This window comes from Rhinoderma darwinii, chromosome 3 (assembly GCF_050947455.1).
Source record: "Rhinoderma darwinii isolate aRhiDar2 chromosome 3, aRhiDar2.hap1, whole genome shotgun sequence".
NCBI classification, from domain to species: Eukaryota; Metazoa; Chordata; class Amphibia; order Anura; family Rhinodermatidae; genus Rhinoderma; species Rhinoderma darwinii.
In genome coordinates, this window is record NC_134689.1 from 1,255,243 (window position 1) to 1,278,276 (window position 23,034).

Below are 23,034 nucleotides of genomic sequence, written 5' to 3' on the forward strand. Positions count from 1 at the left end.
GTGTAACGTTACGCCTCGCTGTCACAAGACGCCGCATAAAAAGATGCCCCCGGAAATGAAGTGCAGGACAGTTCTTGGGAGGTTTTTGGAGCCGTTTTTCATTGACTTCATTGATAAACCGCTCCAATAATGTCCGTAAAATACACCGCGAAAAACGCGACTAGTTACAATAAATCAGGAGCGGTTGTCAGGCGAAAACCTTTCCGTAATTTCAGGTGTTTTGCTGCTGCGTGTGAACAGAGCCTGAGTGTTGAATGTGTGGATCGGCCTGTTCTGCTGGGAGTGACGACTACAACCCCCCACATCTCCCGCACTACGTGTTGGGTTCCCGGTGGTCTCCTGCTGTACGTGGGGCCTGGACCCCTCCCCCTCATTGTGTACGCAGCTCTATGGCTGGAACATGTGACATTGTTTCTCCCCTTCCGTCCCCGCAGGCTCATCGCTCGCCAGCTCGCCAAGATTCACGCCATCCACGCGCACAATGGCTGGATCCCGAAGTCCAACCTGTGGCTGAAGATGAGAGCGTACTTCTCCCTCGTGCCCTCCGAGTTCCCGGACCAGCTGATCCACGACCGGTGAGGAATCTCTCAGGATCCTGTCATCGTTCTACTACAAAAAGAGCCAATGCTTTCTAAAAGAATGTGTTTCAGTTCCTCACCATTTTCCAGATCTCTGCTTGCTGTCAGTGATTGGCTGTAAATGGGAACATTCCCAATGTACACCATGTATCAGACTGGAGTGTTTAGCTCACTGAGGATGGTCTACACTGATGCATTGTAACAAACCCTCAGCTGTGAGCAAGTCTAAGGCCTCGTTCCCATCAGCGTTGGTATCCGTTAGACCTTTTTATCGGGGGAACCCATGAACGGAACCCGACGCTGATGTAAACGTGGCCTAAGGCCCCGCGCACGCGACCGTAGATTTTATCCGTAATTACGGACCCATTCATTTCTATGGCTGCCGGACACGTTCCCTCGTATTTACGGGAAGGTGTCCGGGCCGTAGAAAGGCGCCGTAAAAAATAGGACATGTCCCAGTTTTCGTTATTTTACGGACCGGGCTCCCGTACTCTATAATGGGAGCGCGACCTGCACATGCGGGGGACTGTTGGCGGTCGGCCGTGCCCTCGTCTGACTGTGCGCGGGGCCTCCGCCTGTACATATTCTCAGCCTCTGGGTGTAAACCATGATATCCCCGTTCACTGACAACCAGCACAGATCTTGAGCGCTGAGGGTTTGAAGCTCCGTCTATTGGGAAGTTGCGTTTTTCATTCTGCTCTTTAAATACCAAAGTTTTAAGAAAATTTACAAACCGTCTTGAGTGAAAATTTGATCCCGTTTTGCGTCTGCAGCCCTGATGCAGAATAATATATCTCCATGGTTACAGACTGTAAACCCTGTGTCGTCTGATCCTGCAGTTATGGCAACAGAAGATCCAACATGTCCGCCCTCCTTTTCATCCATCTATATCGGTATTCGGCCATTATGGCGACTTCTGTCTTTGTTATCCGGTGACGTCTCATGTTCTCCGTTTTTCCCGCAGGTTTGTTCGCGAGGTCCCGAGCCGGCAGGTCTTGGAGCAGGAGATGGCGTGGATGGAGGAGGTGCTGTCCGGTCTGGGCTCTCCGGTCGTTTTGTGTCACAACGACCTGCTCTGTAAGAACATCATCTACAATGAGAAGAGAGGTAGGTGTCCCCGGCAGTAAGTACCTGGCGCCGCTTATCAGTCTTTACTGCTTGGGGGATTTATTCTCCCTGTACATTTCCTTTGGTAAGTAGGGAAATCTTTCCTTGTGGAAGCCGTTTGCTGTAATAGAACGTCGCTCGGTTTCGGTTATTGGACTGCTTCCGTTTTCTCTTTCGCTTAACCGTCCAGACTTTCACTAACTCCTCCCAATTAAAGGGCCGGTCCAACGAAAATGAAATGTAATCATCTTATAAGCAAAAGTTCTGCAACTTTCTCAGACACGGTTTCAATTCCTTTTCATTTTCAATATCTCTGCTTGCTGTCTGGGTAGGATTTTTTTTAATTTATTTTTTATCTTTACCTGTCATTGCAGAACTTTTCCTTGTACAATGATTAAACTTTCTTTATGGACGATCCTTTTTAAGACACGTTCAGTGGTCCCGTCTCCTACACACAAAGGAGGAAACCATCTATATGGGAATAGATACCCGGCTTTATTCAATGGAATGATCCGGGTATGAGGTGCCCACGGCCTCGTGCCTCCCTGTATGGCTAGTTGATTATGATGGCAGCCTCCGTGTGTAGGATATAGGGTCACTGTACCGCTCGCTGGCCAGCAGTAATGAAGTCACCCCGATACCAGACAAGGCCCTGACAGGGACCCTGCGCGTTATTCTGTCTTTTGCCCGGAGGAGTGACTGAGGGGTTCCAGGACTCCACCAATCCCAAGGATGAAGGGGCTGCGGCATGCTACACGGAACCGGGCCACTTAAAGGGGTTGTCCATGATAAGATAAACATGGCTACCTGCTTCCAATACACAGCGCCACGTCTGCCCATGGTGGTGTCTGGTGTTATGGCTCATCCCTATTGGAGTGAATGGAGCTGAGCAGCAATACCACACACGACCTGTGGATAGGTGTGGCGCTGTTTTTGCAAGCAAATCATGGACCGCCCCTTTAAACTCCTTGTGAATGAAGCTGATGGGGTCAGGACTGTAAAGAGTGAATCCAATAGGAGCAGAAGGGGCACAGCCAATAAACTATGAGATATTGGGGAGGGGGGCGCAGGTCCCGGACATGTTCCTTTCAACAATTCTAAAAATGTGCGTGTTCCCTTTTAAATGATCAGAAGCCCCTTCCCCCACACTGGACCTGACCCAGTGTGTGGCTGTATCCCACCTGTCAGAGCCTTGCTGGTTTAGGGGCTCATTGCTCCTGCCTCCTCTGGACTGCGGCTGATTGGGTGGGTATAGAGCAGTGACGCGGAGGCGCCGCTGCTCTCTACACTATTACTGGCGTTTACTTCAGCCGCACGACAAGAGCCGGCAGCGGTGGAGGACGCCATTGATACGTCTCTCCTGTTAGTTTATTAATATCCGTATGGAGGGGGGAGGGGAGTGATGCGATACAAGCCGATGATGCTGATTGGATAATGTGTGTTTATAACTTGTTTGGGGCAGTCACTCCCGGGGGCAGGGCGCTGATCGCCTCAGTTTTAAAGTGGAATCTCATTCTTTGATTTGAAGTGGAAAATTTATACAGAACAGAAATTTTCAGGGATTAGGCTCTCGTCCGCGCCGGAGTCCGACCGCTTAGAAATGTTTACAGTCCCTGCAAAAACACTGCAACGTGGCGGCGTCCGTGTGAGACTGAGATCCAAGGGGCTTATAGTATCATATTCAATTATAAGCCACTGTAGTGGATATACTCCAGTCACATCCAGAGCAGCATTCAGCAATTCTATAATGTTTTATGCATCAATCACATCCAAAGCAGCATTCATTAATTCTATATTATGTCTTAGACTCCAGTCACATCAAGAGCAGCATTTATTAATTCTATATTACGTCCAGACCAGCATGAATTCTTTATCATGTCTTATATAATTATTGAACGCTGCTCTGGATGTGACTGGAGTAATGGCCTGATGTACTCCATAATTTTCCCGGTTAGTCGTCCGGCTCCTGTGTTGATGTGAAATGATTGGTTGCCGACGTCATCGCTGAATTCCACTTTAAAACTGTTGTAGAGGAGACATTTTTTTTTTTTTTTTTAACCAATAAAGTTTTGTGTGTTGTAAAATGTGAGTGCCAAATTTTCTTCATCTGCCGCAGATTAGGTTTGCCATTGCTGCTGCCCTGTGGCGGCGCGCTCCATGCTTCTTAAACGCACTGACTGGCGGTTTGTCGATCACATGTTCACTTGCGCCTCCCACATAGGAGTGAACGCATCCTGGTAACGGCCTCATCAGTCTCTTTCTAGAACTTTTTTGTTTGTAATTGTTCGTAACTTCAGTTTTTAATCTGTAATTTATAAAGGAGATTAATGTGAGGGCGGAGCTATAAATCACGTCCTGTAGAGTCGCCCTCCGCTATGTCGGATATACGGGAAACGCTCACATTGGTGATCGGAGGCCGGGCTGTGAATTTTACTGACACGTTCGTGTTGATCAGGGTCTGTATCCGCTGTGCGGCCGTCGGGCGTACATGTGGTTTACGGCTCCGGCGCAGCCCATTATTAATGTTGTAAAACCTTTAGATTATTTTCCACCTCATGGGACTCTGGGGATGTTTCTCCCACCACAGGCGTCCCGTCACGTATGCCATCTGTACCCTCTTCCGTTTTCCACTGTCATTGTGAGACCTGCTGATCTAGGCTGCTGCAGTAAAATAGACCTGATATTCTGTCCTTCTTCCTCCTCACTTGTCAGGTTCGCAGCAGGTAGTAAAATGAGACTGGTTTTCTTCATAGTCTGCAGTGTAGCCTGTGCTGACATCTAGTGGTCAACATGAAAACTGCAGGTATTTAATATTGGCAACATAATGAAGAGAAGCGTTAGTGGAACTAAACCTCCGACAAACTTTTGACATGTCGTAAGTTTTGATGAGTGGGGGTCCGAGCACTGAGACCCCCATCGATTGCTAAAACGAAGTGGCAGAATCTCTCGTGTGAGCGCTGAGCAGCTTTGTTTCTGATTGGCTTTTTTTCCCGGAGTGCCGATGTAGCGGTTCGTGGCCTCATAGTCTTTGTATTGAGTCCGTACTCCGCCACATCGGCCGTCCGAGAAAAGACGATCTGAAACCAAGCGGCTCAGCCCTCACCGGAGCGCTTCTGCCGCTTCGTTCTAGCGATCGGTGGTCTCCGTGCCCTGGACCCCCCCCACCCCCCACCGATCAGAACCTCTGTCACGTCTGCAGTTTGTTGAAGGTTTAGTTACACTTTCAAAATGGTACAAAAATGAGTAGTGACCTAAGAAAACTGCCTTAAGGCCCTGATCACACACGGATTTGATGCCGTTTTTGGCAGCTTCTTTTTAACCAGGCGGAGGAGTGGATGCAAAATAAATGAGATGCCGCCGTCTTTTCTTTATACGTTTTTCCCTTTGGACCCACTTCTGTTTTTGGCAAAAAAAAATGCCAGAAACTGCATCAAAACAGCGTGTGTGTGATCGTGGCCTAAACAAGGGAAGGGTATGGGTGTCTGGCGCAGCATCGCCGTGTAAACCCCTCCCCCACCTCCTTGTGGACAGGTGAGCCAGAATCTGCCGGTGATGTAGTGCGCGGCCCCAGCTCTGCTCCATACAAGGACCCCCCTCCTCCACATCCCCAGTTTTGCATTAATAGATAGTCGGAGGCCGTTCTCCTCCAGTCTCGGAGCCTCAGGCCCGTAATATTCACAGCTCCAGCCCCACCAATGGTGACACGGGGTCTGTGTTCTGCGGCTGCACCCCCTCCCCACAGACTAATGACCCCCCTCTTCTTCCCTCTAGATGATGTGCGGTTCATTGACTACGAATATTCCGGGTACAACTACCAGGCCTACGACATCGGGAACCACTTCAATGAGTTTGCAGGTAGGAGACTCTTCGTTTCCCCGCGCGTCGTGCTTGTTCGTGCGGCCGCTAACGTGTCGTCCTCACTAGGGGTGAACGAGGTGGATTACAGCCTCTATCCAGAGAGGGCGCTGCAGCTCCAGTGGTTACGAGCCTATCTGGAGGCCCACAAGGAATTCAAAGGCATCAAACCCGACGTGTCGGAGACCGAGGTGGAGCTTCTCTATGTGCAAGTCAATCAGTTCTCTCTGGTAGGTGGGGGGGGGGGTCAATATAAAATGTGCAGAGCCGTGGGGGGGGGGGTTTGGGGGTCTCCATACTTAGGGGGGGGGGTCTACATGTCTTTCAATGGAAAAAATATAAATAGATTTGATGCATCGTCTCAAAGGGTCTTGGAAAGTGCTGGGTGCCTGTGTTGTCTGCTGTTATCAGCCTGAATGGGATTGGTCAATGGCACAGATAACAGGGGGTCATTGTGGAGCCGCGCACCTTCTCATGTGGTCTCTCTCCTCTGCAGGCGTCGCACTTCTTCTGGGGGTTCTGGGCGTTGATTCAAGTGAAATATTCCAAAATTGACTTTGACTTCTTAGGGTGAGTATTGTCTGGTGTTCGCTGACTCCTGGCGGGCGGGGGGGGGGGGGGGGGGCTGCTGGTTGTGTGAAAAGCCGGACGAAAACTGTTTATTAGACCTCATGATACGTCTCAGAAGATCTTATAGAAGTCCAATATTAATCTCTAACCTGCGATAGACTGTATTCACCTGTCTTGTAGTGTCACTTCCCTGCCTAAAATGGCTGATAACAGGGAACAACAAACTGTATGCACAGCACATTCATAATATAGCTACATTTTTCTGATACAGAGCTCCAAATCCCCTGTTTCCCTGCACACAACCAATTACATAATAACATTCTGCTGCCTGCAATCACCACTAGGGCGAGCTCACTACATACAGATATATACAGCTCCCATAGAGTTACATGATAACATTCTGCTGCCTGCAGTCACCACTAGGGGGAGCTCACTACATACAGATATATACAGCTCCCATAGAGTTACATGATAACATTCTGCTGCCTGCAGCCACCACTAGGGCGAGCTCACTACATACAGATATATACAGCTCCCATAGAGTTACATGATAACATTCTGCTGCCTGCAATCACCACTAGGGCGAGCTCACTACATACAGATATATACAGCTCCCATAGAGTTACATGATAACATTCTACTTCCTGCAGCCACCACTAGAGGGAGCTCACTACATACAGATATATACAGCTCCCATAGAGTAACATGATAACATTCTGCTGCCTGCAGTTACCACTAGGGGGAGCTCACTACATAGAGATATATACAGCTCCCATAGAGTTACATGATAACATTCTGCTACCTGCAGTCACCACTAGAGGGAGCTCACTACATACAGATATATACAGCTCCCATAGAGTTACATGATAACATTCTACTTCCTGCAGCCACCACTAGAGGGAGCTCACTACATACAGATATATACAGCTCCCATAGAGTAACATGATAACATTCTGCTGCCTGCAGTTACCACTAGGGGGAGCTCACTACATAGAGATATATACAGCTCCCATAGAGTTACATGATAACATTCTGCTACCTGCAGTCACCACTAGAGGGAGCTCACTACATACAGATATATACAGCTCCCATAGAGTTACATGATAACATTCTACTTCCTGCAGCCACCACTAGAGGGAGCTCACTACATTCAGATATATACAGCTCCCATAGAGTAACATGATAACATTCTGCTGCCTGCAGTTACCACTAGGGGGAGCTCACTACATAGAGATATATACAGCTCCCATAGAGTTACATGATAACATTCTGCTACCTGCAGTCACCACTAGAGGGAGCTCACTACATACAGATATATACAGCTCCCATAGAGTTACATGATAACAGTCTCCTACCTGCAGCCACCACTAGGGGGAGCTCACTGCATACAGATATATACAGCTCTCATCATGTAACTCTATGGGAGCTGTATATATCTGTATGTAGTGAGCTCCCCCAGATTTATATACAGGGGATTTATAGTTCTGTGTCACAAAAAAACTGAACCGCCTGCTGTAGAGACTTGTTCTGCGATGTATCCGCGCAGGATGTTGGCTAATAACACAGTGTTATAAGTTGGAGCTTTACTTCTATCAGAAGCTGTGGTTGCTTCCGTCCCCCGGCCCGGTCTCCTCTGATCTCGGTCTTTCCTCCTCAGGTATGCCATCGTTCGGCTGAACCAATACTTTAAAATGAAGCCGGTGGTGATGGGTCTGACTCTTCCTGAATAACCAGAGAAGATGGCGGACGGTTCTTCATGGATCTTCTCATCCCTTCACCGGAGCCTCCCGGGACCACGCCACCGCCTGACGCTCTGGACAGCGGTGTTTCTTTTTAATGCCTTTTTTTTTTTATTATTTTTTTTTTTAAGATAAAGCCTTTAATCTACAACTAACTCGTAACGAGACGACCGGGGACAAGTGTTTTTTTTGGTTTTTTTTTCCTTAGTTTTTTTTAATTTAATATTTTAAGTCTGTTATTTATAGCGTTGATTTTTGTTTTTGAAGCTGTCGCCGGCGCAGGACTGAGACTCGCACTCCATATTCCTGATCTCATCCTGTCGGTGTAATTACACCCGCCAGCTGTGGTAGAACCGTTGTCCGTGGTGCGTCACTTGTGGTCTCTTCTCTTGCATTTCACTGGATACTGCATATGGGGCCCCGGGCCCCTGGTTTGCTCTGTACATGATGTATAATGTGAATGTCTGTTGAAATGATGGTACATCCCATCCCAGTAACTGGAAGTATTCAGTACCTCATTATTTCTGTGGGTCAGCGGCCTCTACTGTGCCGCGGCATCAAAACGTGGCGTGACTCGGCCGCTGGATTACAGTTCGTCTTGACATGATCCGAGTGTCTGCGTAGAACCGTAAGAGTCAGTCTGGTCTCGCGTGATGTGCAGCCGCTCGTCTCACTGCAGCCTATAGGATGACTGCAGATGGCACCGGGCGGGGGGAGGGTGACGAATATGCCTTGAAATGTATATATGTAATATAGTCGCGGGATTGTAGTAAGACGCTGGTGATGTTGATTGTTGTCGCTGGATGTTGTCGTCATGGAACGTATGAGCCGCCGTCTATGTAGCGGTGCTGATCACGTCACAATTCTGCTGATTGGAGCTCGGTGGACACTGGGGGAGCGAGTGTTTGATGCCCAGGCCAAACCAAATGACCTGCGCCCCATTCATTGTGTGCCATGTTTGTACTGACGTGATACTATACACAGAGCTGTATATCGCCTGCGCAACACGGGTATATCTGTCATGTGGCGGCGCAAGCCGGCTCCTCTTGTAGAGAAGAATTGAGCGTCTCGGTCTGAGGAGGAGTCTAGCAAAGTAATCTCTGTTATCAGCCAACTTTCCCAGAAGTCTCCTCTTCACAGGTGGGGGCTCCTCTGTGGGCGGTGCCGGATTGGTTAAAGTTTTGAACCTTGACGCACGACGGTCGTTCTCCATAGAAGCTTTTGGTGTTGGGTCTGGTGTCCGCGTAGCCCAGACCTATTGCTGCAGGGGAGACGGTGGAACTCGCGCTGCGGACGCTTTTGCACTGGGACAAATTACTGTAAATTGACATTTCTAGATGAAGGTGGGAGACGTGTTTGATTATGATGGGACGCGCAGCCTCTACGGTGAGGAAGGTGCGGAGCAGCGTCTCTGCCTCCGACTGCTACATCCTCCCTCAGGCGCTTTACTGGAGTCGGGGTGTTGCCTTTTCTGTCGCTGACTCTCGATGAAGGTGTAAATACAACAATATGGAGGAGACGGGCGTCCTGTGCGGCGGCCGGTGCGATGACGGAGCCGCCGTATGTAGCATACTGTACATACAGAGCCAGTGTAAATGACACTTGTAAATAGTAGATGGATGATTTGTCACCGCTGCTTTGTATCTCCTGCCCTTTTGTAAAGCTCTTCCCCCTCCGTCAGTTTCCCCCTCTGTAATTGTCAGCACTTACTACAGAAACCGCGTCTTAACCAAAAGCTACTTGACATCAATTGGATCTTTTTGAAAATGTATTTTTCATAAATGTAAGCACTTTACTTATTGTACACGGCAATAAGTGACAGCCGCGCCATTCCTACATTGCCGGTCCTGCCTGAGAACGGTGGTCGTGCCGGTAATGGTCGGGGCGGTCGCAAACAGAACTGTGAAATCTGTACAACCTCTGACTGGTCCGAAATAAAGAGCAACCCTGTTAACTCTAAGCCTGGTCTGTCGTCACTGGGGTCCGGAAATGTCCTGTCTGGGGGGGAGTCGCTCATTGTATCCGATACACCAGGGCTCGTGGGCCGTAGAAGACCCGGCCCAACCTCACTCAGCCCGAGCTGCTGCCGCGTCATTCACTGCTTGGCTCGAGTATGGCGGTGGCGGTGGTCTGAGTGAGGTCGGTGCGTTCCAGCCAGTGTGGACCCTTCCGATTGGGTGACTGGACCGGTCCACTCCCGTCACAGCGTGCCCCGACCTCACTGACTGTCACTGCCGCCGTGTCATTCTCTCCTTCGCTCTGTCAGCCCTAATCGCTGACATTTAGGAGGAGGGTGGTGGGCTGAGTGAGGCCGGTGCCTGCCTAAGGAGCGGACCCGTCCAGTCACCTGATGTGAAGCCCGCACTGACCTCATTCACTAGTAGTGATGACCGTGCTCGGCTCCATCTGTCCTGCTCCTGACCTAAAATGTAGAAACTTAGCTGAGGCCTAGATGTAGTGTAGACAGGACCGGTCCTAAACGCAGGACGTCAGGTGACTAAAGGGTTATTTTTTCATCAAGGACATTTATGATGTATCCCCAGGACATGTCATTAATGTCCGATAGACGTGGGTCCCTCCTCTGGGACCTGCACCTCTCTAGCGTGGGGTCCTGTAAACCCTGTTCTCTCTGCTCAGACTGACTCGTGTGATTTCCGACCATGATGAAGAAAGCCGCGTGGCCCGCTGAGTCGCTGTTTCCGTAAGTCCCCTGGAGGTGAACAGTAATTACGTAAACCGTGTAACTCGCCTGCTGCGCTGCTGCCGTAACTGCCATCACGATGTGGGGGACGCTGATGGCTTCATGGTCGGAAATCTCACAAGTCAGTCCGAGCACAGAGAGGTAGAATGGGCTTCGGGGGTCCCTGTACTAGGGATGGATGGGGGTCCCTGTACTAGAGATGGATGGGGGTCCCTGTACTAGGGATGGATGGGGGTCCCTGTACTAGGGATGGATGGGGGTCCCATCTCTGGGCCCTGCATCTATCTGACATTTATGACACGTCTTGTGGAGTCAGAACAACTTTCTGCTGCGAGTTCCTTTCAAAACGTACCAAAGAGTCGACCGCTCCAGACCGACCGACGTGTCGTCGTCATCCTGTTAATTCAATGTTTGACTGAATATTGTGGCTCAATTTTAAGTTAATAATTTTGTAGGGCCGGCGAATGATGTTCTATGTATCCAAACGGCCTTTGGCAGAAAAAAAGAGGTCCCCCTGCCCCTGCTCTACATGGGTTATACTTTCCGCTGCAGTTTTTAAATTTACATTTAAAGTATCTGTTTTGGTATTATAATCTTGAGGCAGGAACAGTTCTGCGCTGGTTTATTCAGTAATATATAAGGCTATAGAGATATAGGATAAGATTACAGCTTCCTGCAGCCACCACTAGGGGGAGCTCACTACATACAGATATATACAGCTCCCATAGTTACATGATAACATTCTGCTGCCTGCAGTCACCACTAGAGGGAGCACACTACATACAGATATATATACAGGTTCCATAGAGTTACATGATAACATTCTGCTACCTGCAGTCACCACTAGGGGGAGCTCACTACATACAGATATATACAGCTCCCATAGTTACATGATAACATTCTGCTTCCTGCAGCCACCACTAGAGGGAGCTCACTATATACAGATATATACAGCTTCCATAGAGTTACATGATAACATTCTGCTGCCTGCAGCCACCACTAGGGGGAGCTCACTGCATACAGATATATACAGCTCCCATAGAGTTACATAATAACATTCTGCTGCCTGCAGTCACCACTAGAGGGAGCACACTACATACAGATATATATACAGGTTCCATAGAGTTACATGATAACATTCTGCTACCTGCAGTCACCACTAGGGTGAGCTCACTACATACAGATACATACAGCTCCCATAGAGTTACATGATAACATTCTGCTGCCTGCAGCTACCACTAGAGGGAGCTCACTACATACAGATATATACAGCTCCCATAGAGTTACATGATAACATTCTGCTGCCAACAGCCACCACTAGAGGGAGCTCACTACATACAGATATATACAGCTCCCATAGTTACATGATAACATTCTGCTGCCTGCAGCCACCACTAGGGGGAGCTCACTACATACAGATATATACAGCGCCCATAGAGTTACATGATAACATTCTGCTGCCTGCCGTCACCACTAGGGGGAGCTCACTACATACAGAAATATACAGCTCCCATAGTTACATGATAACATTCTGCTGCCTGCAGTCTCCACTAGGGGGAGCTCACTACATACAGATATATACAGCTCCCATAGTTACATGATAACATTCTGCTGCCTGCCGTCACCACTAGGGGGAGCTCACTACATACAGAAATATACAGCTCCCATAGTTACATGATAACATTCTGCTGCCTGCAGTCTCCACTAGGGGGAGCTCACTACATACAGATATATACAGCTCCCATAGTTACATGATAACATTCTGCTGCCTGCAGCCACCACTAGGGGGAGCTCACTACATACAGATATATACAGCTCCCATAGAGTTACATGATAACATTCTGCTGCCTGCCGTCACCACTAGGGGGAGCTCACTACATACAGAAATATACAGCTCCCATAGAGTTACATGATAACATTCTGCTGCCTGCAGTCTCCACTAGGGGGAGCTCACTACATACAGATATATACAGCTCCCATAGAGTTACATGATAACATTCTGCTGCCTGCAGTCTCCACTAGGGGGAGCTCACTACATACAGATATATACAGCTCCTGTAGAGCTCAATGATAATAATCTGTATGGAGTGAATTCCTGGCTCTACCTGGATGTATATCTCTAGCAACACTCTGACCTCCAAATCCACTTAGTCTGATCTATCTTGTGAGGATATTAGGGGCATAACATCCATCAGGTTATCTTAGTCGCAGGAGATCCATAATATTACAACCACCGACCTAATACTGTGCCCCCCCCCCCGCTACACCTCTGACCCGTCATGGACTCCTCAAGACGTCTGGAGGTTCCTGTGGTCCCTGCCACGAGATGTTGGCAGCAGATCCTGTAAGATGTGAGGTGCGACCCCAGGAATCAGACTTATTTCTCCAGCACATCCCACAAATGATCGGTTGGATTGAGATCTGGGTGCTCGGTGGGCCCCTCTTTAATCTCACAGGGTCTGTAGGAAGATGAACGCAGTCAGTGATCAGACGAAATAGGGTTCAGATCCTGCAGCAAAACGTCCTCTCACCCAGGATCAAAAGGTCCGCCAGGCAGCAGTCCCGGGTAAGAGAGTGAGGGTATGTTCACACATACACGTCCGTAACGGCTGAAATCACGGAGCTGTTTTCAGGAGATAACAGCTCCGCAATTTCAGCCGTCATGGCATGTGCAGGCGTTTCTCGCTGTGTCTATTACGGACATAATTGGAGCTGTTTTTCTATGGAGTCCATGGAAAACGGCTCCATTTACGTCTCAAGAAGTGACAGGCACTACTTTGATGCGGGCGTCTTTTTTACGCGCCAACTTTTGACAGCAGCGCGTAAAAAAAATGACCGTCGGCACAGAACATCGTAAAGCCCATTCAAATGAATGGGCAGATGTTTGCCGGCGCAGTGGAGCCGTATTTTCGGATGTAATTCGGGGCTAAAACGCCCGAATTACGTCGGTAAATAGGGTGTGTAAACATACCCTAAGTCTGGGTTCACACGATCTATTTTCAGATGTAAACGAGGCGTTTTACGCCTCTATTTACGTCTGAAAATAGGGCTCCAATACGTCGGCAAACATCTGCCCATTCATTTGAATAGGTGTGCCGACGACCTGTCATTTACGCGTCACTGTCAAAAGACGATGCTTAAAAAAGACGGCTCATCAAAAAAAGTGCGGGACACTTCTATACATTACATGCGGGACACTTATATACATTACATGCGGGACACTTATATACATAATATGCGGGACACTTATATACATTATATGCGGGACACTTATATACATTATATGCCGGACACTTATATACATTATATGCAGGACACTTATATACATTATATGCGGGACACTTATATACATTATATGCAGGACACTTATATACATTATATGCAGGACACTTATATACATTATATGCAGGACACTTATATACATTATATGCGGGACACTTATATACATTATATGCGGGACACTTATATACATTGTATGCGGGACACTTATATACATTATATGCGGGACACTTATATACATTATATGCAGGACACTTATATACATTATATGCAGGACACTTATATACATTATATGCGGGACACATATATACATTATATGCGGGACACTTATATACATTATATGCGGGACACTTATATACATTACATGCGGGACACTTATATACATTATATGCAGGACACTTATATACATTATATGCAGGACACTTATATACATTATATGCGGGACACTTATATACATTATATGCAGGACACTTATATACATTATATGCGGGACACTTATATACATTACATGCGGGACGCTTATATACATTATATGCGGGACGCTTATATACATTATATGCGGGACACTTATATACATTACATGCGGGACACTTATACATAATATGCGGGACACTTATATACATTATATGCGGGACACTTATATACATTATATGCTGGACACTTATATACATTATATGCGGGACACTTATATACGTTATATGCGGGACACTTCTATACGTTATATGCAGGACACTTATATACATTATATGCGGGACACTTATATACATTATATGCGGGACACTTATATACATTATATGCGGGACACTTATATACATTATATGCGGGACACTTCTATACGTTATATGCGGGACACTTATATACGTTATATGCGGGACACTTCTATACGTTATATGCGGGACACTTCTATACGTTATATGCGGGACACTTATATACATTATATGCGGGACACTTATATACATTATATGCGGGACACTTATATACATTATATGCGGGACACTTCTATACATTATATGCGGGGCACTTCTATACATTATATGCGGGGCACTTATATACATTATATGCGGGACACTTATATACATTATATGCGGGACACTTATATACATTATATGCGGGACCCTTATATACATTACATGCGGGACACTTATATACATTACATGCAGACACTTATATACATTATATGCGGGACACTTCTATACATTATATGCGGGACACTTATATACATTATATGCGGGACACTTCTATACGTTATATGCGGGACACTTATATACGTTATATGCGGGACACTTCTATACGTTATATGCGGGACACTTCTATACATTATATGCGGGACACTTATATACATTATATGCGGGACACTTATATACATTATATGCGGGACACTTATATACATTATATGCGGGACACTTCTATACATTATATGCGGGGCACTTCTATACATTATATGCGGGGCACTTATATACATTATATGCGGGACACTTATATACATTATATGCGGGACACTTATATACATTATATGCGGGACCCTTATATACATTACATGCGGGACACTTATATACATTACATGCAGACACTTATATACATTGTATGCGGGACACTTCTATACATTACATGCGGGACACTTCTATACATTACATGCGGGACACTTATATACATTATATGCGGGACACTTATATACATTATATGCGGGACACTTATATACATTATATGCGGGACACTTCTATACATTATATGCGGGACACTTATATACATTATATGCGGGACACTTATATACATTATATGCGGGACACTTATATACATTATATGCGGGACACTTCTATACATTATATGCGGGACACTTCTATACATTATATGCGGGACACTTCTATACATTATATGCGGGACACTTCTATACATTATATGCGGGACACTTCTATACATTATATGCGGGACACTTCTATACATTATATGCGGGACACTTCTATACATTATATGCGGGACACTTCTATACATTATATGCGGGACACTTCTATACATTATATGCGGGACACTTATATACATTATATGCGGGACACTTATATACATTATATGCGGGACACTCATATACATTATATACGGGACACTCATATACATTATACGCGGGACACTTCTATACATTACACGCGGGACACTTATATACATTATATGCGGGACACTTATATACATTACATGCGGGACACTTATATACGTTACGCGCGGGACGCTTCTATACGTTACGCGCGGGACGCTTCTATACGTTACGCGCGGGACGCTTCTATACGTTACGCGCGGGACGCTTCTATACGTTACGCGCGGGACGCTTCTATACGTTACGCGCGGGACGCTTCTATACGTTACGCGCGGGACGCTTCTATACGTTACGCGCGGGACGTTTCTATACATTACACGCGGGACGCTTCTTGAGACGTAAATGCAGTTATCGTGTTCACATACCCTTACCAGGAAACAGTCGGTTACCTCTAAATACTTTGGCCGAGGGCCTGCTGATCAGACGGCAGAATGGGAATAAACCCCCTCAACACTGGGGGCAGATGGCTGACCATTACATTATACCCTAAATTAGGACTTGACCAGTATTAAGTTATTTTGCCGTATATTAGGTAGTAAGGCGATGTATATACATGAATCTTTATCATGGTTGAGCTTTTCCGCTCACAAACAGTAATAACAATAAATGTGACGTCTTCAGTCGATATCGGTTCATTTAAAGCATCAATAACGCAGCGAATGAATAAGTCACCAGAAGAAAGATAAAAAGGTTCACAAAATCTATTTAAAACAAAGGAAATTACATAATGTATCGGATGATTGTGGTATCAGAGCGCCCTCTGGTGACCACCGCAGGGGACACAGCTCAGCAGCTTTATCCAGTGACCGAATATGATGCCCCAGTTCCCCAAAACACATGAAAGATCCAGTCACATAACTGGGGTGGTGGATGCAGAATGTTAGCGGATTTGGTGAGGGTTTGGGCGCGAAATCCTGAACATGTAAACATAATTCACTATGGTTGAGGAATAATTCCCATATAACGTGTAAACTGCAGAGGACGAGCAGCGAATCATCTGATCAGTGATATCAATGTCAGTGTTCAATTATTAACACTCAGAACCTCACAAACCAACGGACCTGAAATGAGCAAATTATACAGGAAAACTCCCAATGTGTCTGATGAACAACAGAGAGAAAACCGGAGGAAAACCCTCAACAGGTAAAGACTCAGAATTTGTTACATCAGAAAAGAAGACCGTAAAAGAAAAGATATAAAGAGAAGAGAAAACACAACAAACAATAAAGGAATCGCCCAGAAAACTGTGAATAACACATGATATATAAATAGTACAATATAACTACTATAATACTGCTCCTATATACAAGAATATAACTACTATAATACTGCCCCTATATACAAGAATATAACTACTATAATACTGCTCCTATATACAAGAATATAACTACTATAATACTGCCCCTATATACAAGAATATAACTACTATAATACTGCCTCCTATATACAAGAATATAACTACTATAATACTGCCCCTATATACAAGAATATAACTACTATAATACTGCTCCTATATACAAGAATATAACTACTATAATACTGCCCCCTATGTACAAGAATATAACTACTATAATACTGCCCCTACATACAAGAATATAACTACTATAATACTGCTCCTATATACAAGAATAGAACTACTATAATACTGCCTCCTATATACAAGAATATAACTACTATAATACAGCCCCCTATATACAAGAATATAACTACTATAATACTGCCCCCTATATACAGGAATAGAACTACTATAATACTGCCCCCTATATACAAGAATATAACTACTATAATACTGCTCCTATATACAAGAATATAACTACTATAATACTGCTCCTATATACAAGAATATAACTACTATAATACTGCCCCCTATATACAAGAATATAACTACTATAATACTGCCCCTATATACAGGAATATAACTACTATAATACTGCCCCCTATATACAGGAATAGAACTACTATAATACTGCCCCCTATATACAGGAATAGAACTACTATAATACTGCCCCCTATATACAAGGATATAACTAATATAATACTGCTCCTATATACAAGAATATAACTACTATAATACTGCTCCCTATATACAAGAATATAACTACTATAATACTGGCCCCTATATACAAGAATATAACTACTATAATACTGCCCACTATATACAAGAATATAACTACTATAATACTGCCCCTATATACAAGAATATAACTACTATAATACAGCCCCCTATATACAAGAATATAACTACTATAATACTGCCTACTATATACAAGAATATAACTACTATAATACAGCCCCCTATATACAAGAATATAACTACTATAATACTGCCTACTATATACAAGAATATAACTACTATGATACTTCCCCCTATATACAAGAATATAACTACTATAATACTGCCCCTATATACAAGAATATAACTACTATAATACTGCTCCTATATACAAGAATATAACTACTACAATACTGCTCCTATATACAAGAATATAACTACTATAATACTGCCCCTACATACAAGAATATAACTACTATAATACTGCTCCTATATACAAGAATAGAACTACTATAATACTGCCTCCTATATACAAGAATATAACTACTATAATACAGCCCCCTATATACAAGAATATAACTACTATAATACTGCTCCTATATACAAGAATATAATTATTATAATACTGCTCCTATATACAAGAATATAACTACTATAATACTGTTCCTATATACAAGAATATAATTACTATAATACTGCTCCTATATACATGAATATAACTACTATAATACTGCTCCTACATACAAGAATATAACTACTATAATACTACTCCTATATACAAGAATATAACTACTATAATACTGCTCCTATATACAGGAATATAACTACTATAATACTGCCCCTATATACAAGAATATAACTACTATAATACTGCTCCCTATATACAAGAATATAACTACTATAATACTGCCCCTATATACAAGAATATAACAACTATAATACTACTCCTATATACAAGAATATAACTACTATAATACTGCTCCTATATACAAGAATATAACTACTATAATACTGCCCCTATATACAAGAATATAACTACTATAATACTGCTCCTGTACACAAGAATATAACTACTATAATACTGCCCTATATACAAGAATATAACTACTATAATACTGCTCCTATATACAAGAATATAACTACTATAATACTGCTCCTATATACAAGAATATAACTACTATAATACTGCTCCCTATATACAAGAATATAACTACTATAATACTGCCCCTATATACAAGAATATAACTACTATAATACTGCTCCTGTACACAAGAATATAACTACTATAATACTGTTCCTATATACAAGAATATAACTACTATAATACTGCCTCTATATACAAGAATATAACTACTATAATACTGCTCCCTATATACAAGAATATAACTACTATACTACTGCCCCTATATACAAGAATATAACTACTATAATACTGCCCCCTACATACAAGAATATAACTACTATAATTATCTTTTTTATTTGAAAACTTGCAACAAATTATAACAATACCTTTGCAATACACTCATAACAGATAAAGAAAATAAACATTTGTCTCTTAATAACATCACAATCATTAAACAAACCATAATATATGAATATTGCTCCAGTATAGATTGTTTCAACTATTTTTCATGATATTCTTCTAGACAGTATTACAGGAGAGTTCTTCTTTATTGGTGCCCGGGCAGCATCGCGCACACCACAGAGGGTATACGGTCACCACATTTATGACATATAGTGAACCTCTGATATAAACGGAGTTCGGGCTAGAAGTCTCCATACAGCAGCTGCGAGTTTCACTGTCCCACTAGATGTGGTGACTGCAGGGACACAGCATGGACATTACTCTGTAGATAAGTCTCTTGTATAAAGATGACATTGGTTTTGTTGTCAGACAGACGCTGGAATATCGCCTGCCGCCTGCTCCTATTCTTCACACTGTTCACATTGATGGAGGTGATTTTCAGCCTCATACTGGTTACAGATCTTTCCTACTTTTTTTTCCTTCTTCCACTGCTATGTCCCGTTACACCCCATCTTTTGGTGGACATTGGGGGGTCAGCGTCTTCATCCTGAGGTTCGTCGTCTGGGTTGCGTGAGGAGACTTGCTCCATCTCTGCTTCTTCTTCCTGGTCATCTTCTCCCAGCGCACAGTAACGTCCCCCAGTTATCGCCTGCACTGGAGACTCCGGTGATTTCTTTGCAGCAGTGATTTTTTTCCTAGAAGAATCATCTGTTTTACTTCTCCTTTTAACCGTCTGAAATCCCTCCTCATCCATACTGGTCGCTACGGCTGGATCAGCTGGTTCCTTACTGGTCGCTGCGGCTGGATCAGCTGGTTTTTTACTGGTCGCTGCGGCTGGCCCAGCTGGTTTTTTACTGGTCACTGCGGCTGGATCAGCTGGTTCCTTACTGGTTGCTGCGGCTGGATCAGCTGGTTCCTTACTGGTCGCTGCGGCTGGATCAGCTGGTTCCTTACTGGCCGCTGCGGCCAGATCAGCTGGTTCCTTACTGGTCGCTGCGACTGGCTCAGCTGGTTCCTTACTGGTCGCTGCGGCTGGATCAGCTGGTTCCTTACTGGTGTCGGGCAGATGTTTAGATGTTTTGGTGACAGAGTGACTGGATATTTTGCTTTTAGCATGACCTCTATTTTCAGTGGCTGGTGACACTTCTGCAGCATCCACAGATGGGACATTCGTCTCTGGAGCAGGGTCTCTGGTACTTCGGCTCACATCATCGCTGGGACTTCCAGATTCTGGGGTTGTATCTACACATATGGAGACATCATCCTGCTCTTCCTCCATGGATTCTTTAAAGGTCTCCTCCTTATTATGCTCTGCATGTGGACACTCCCGGAATGTATGTCCAGGTCCTAAGCACAGGTTACAGATGACAGGTCCTGTACAATCGTCCTTCACATGCCCAAACTGACCACATAGTGAGCACTTAATACGGGAACAGTTGAATGCCAGGTGTCTGCCCCCACATCTATGGCACAGTCGCGGTTGACCAGGGTAGTAACATACGCCTCTCTCCGAGCCCAGGTAGAAGGAGTGCGGCAGATGTCTGGTCACTCCATTCTCCTGAACCAGCTGGATCTTGACAGAATATCCTCCATTCCAGATCTCCTCCTCATCATAAATCTTTGTTGGCAGTCTCTTCACCTCACAATATCTGCTCAACCAGTGCTGCAAATCTGCCAGAGCCACCACCTCAGACTGGAACAGGACGGTGGCGGAGACTACCTGGGGTTTAGTCAGCTGGATGACATGTAGATGCTCCCACATCGCGTGCTCCTTTGTATCGTTATAAATACTCCAGAACAAGTCTAGACTATATTGCAGCTTGAAACTGATGTCATAATTCCTGCTGGAGGGAACGTGGATCAGAGCGAACACCTCAGAAGCTTTAAACTTCATAAACTCCTTCAACAAAACTTTCCCAATGTGGAGTCTGGAGGGGAGGTTTTCCTTTGGTCCCGAGTACCTGATTCTGACCGCGTTCCTCCTCTGTGGTGTGGGGTTAGTCGGTCTTGTGACGCTGGAGAACAGTCTCCTGTACTGAGGTCTGTCAGCATGTGGGTCAGGACTGGACCTCTCCTCAGCTGATTGTACTGCAGATCCTCCTGTGTCTGCTCCTGATCGCTGTGTAACCTGCACTCCATTCACTGACACTGCGGACGGCTGAACCTCCAGAACAGGGTCTGCAATGTCCGCCTCAGCCTGTGCCGCTGGTTCATCAGATATCAGACTGTCAATCACCGCGCTGAGCGAGGTCTCACTTACAATGTCAGTATATGCGGCACTTTCTTGCTCACTCCCAGGAGTGCCACTCGCATTCACTTCATCTGTACTGCACATAGAGTCTACTGCAGTTAACCCCTCGTCGGCTGGCACACATTTCTCTGCAGCTTTAGCAGCATTTGTTTTGGCTGATTGCACAGACCCCACACATGATGAGAGATGTGATCCTCCAGCCACCGCACACTCATATCTTCCAGGATTTCCCTGCTCCACAATATTATACACAGTCTTATAGTCAGTGTCTTTTTTTGCAATGATATTTTTTCTCTTCACAGTTTGGGCTCTGGTCTCCCTTCTGTTCTCAATTGCCCGGTTCTTTATTTTGGGTACTGTGCAAGATTCTTTCTGCAATCTCTCCTTCAATATCACCAGCTCACGTGTGCAAACATCCAGACACTCACATTTCATCAGCTTTGCCTTTGGATCAGTCTCTTGGTTAATTTCAGTTCTCAATTTGCGAACTTGCATTTCCATTTTAAAGATATTTTTCTTTGTCATTTTTGTGCACAATTCACCAACATCATGAGATTCAGTTGACTCACCAGCCACCATTTCCAGATCATCACCTCCACCATCTCCATGCTGCAGGCCAAACTCCAGACTCTGGGCTTTCCCAGGATCATCAGCCCAGGACCCCTCCCCTCCACCTGGGTCAGAAGCCATGCATAGTCCTAACAGGGAGCTCACAAGCACACGTCTATCCTCTCCTATGGACAAGAATATAACTACTATAATACTGCTCCTATGGACAAGAATATAACTACTATAATTATCTTTTTTATTTGAAAACTTGCAACAAAATATTACAATACCTTTGCAATACACTCATAACAGATAAAGAAAATAAACATTTGTCTCTTAATAACATCACAATCATTAAATAAACCATAATATATGAATATTGCGCCAGTATAGATTGTTTCAACTATTTTTCATGATATTCTTCTAGACAGTATTACAGGAGAGTTCTTCTTTATTGGTGCCCGGGCAGCATCGCGCACACCACAGAGGGTACACGGTCACCACATTTATGACATATAGTGAACCTCTATGATATAAATGGAGTTCGGGCTGGAAGTCTCTATACAGCAGCTGAGAGTTTCACTGTCCCACTAGATGTGGTGACTGCAGGGACACTGCAGGGACATTACTCTGTAGATAAGTCTCTTGTATAAAGATGACATTGGTTTTGTTGTCAGACAGACGCTGGAATATCGCCTGCCGCCTGCTCCTATTCTTCACACTGTCCACATTAATAGGAGGTGA

General features: G+C 44.8%; 1 protein-coding gene across 2 annotated transcripts in view; it reads left to right on the forward strand.

The window, feature by feature from the left end:
- ETNK1 (ethanolamine kinase 1) overlaps positions 1-9,809 on the forward strand; it is a 37,535-nt gene extending 27,726 nt beyond the window's left edge. For both annotated transcript variants that reach the window (XM_075855643.1, XM_075855642.1), the window contains exons 3-8: positions 435-575; positions 1,543-1,685; positions 5,457-5,540; positions 5,610-5,770; positions 6,037-6,110; positions 7,768-9,809. In XM_075855643.1, coding sequence (XP_075711758.1) covers positions 435-575; positions 1,543-1,685; positions 5,457-5,540; positions 5,610-5,770; positions 6,037-6,110; positions 7,768-7,840 — 676 coding nt within the window. In that variant the 3' untranslated portion in view covers positions 7,841-9,809. The remainder of the gene's footprint in view (positions 1-434; positions 576-1,542; positions 1,686-5,456; positions 5,541-5,609; positions 5,771-6,036; positions 6,111-7,767) is intronic.
- Positions 9,810-23,034: the final 13,225 nt, after the last annotated feature.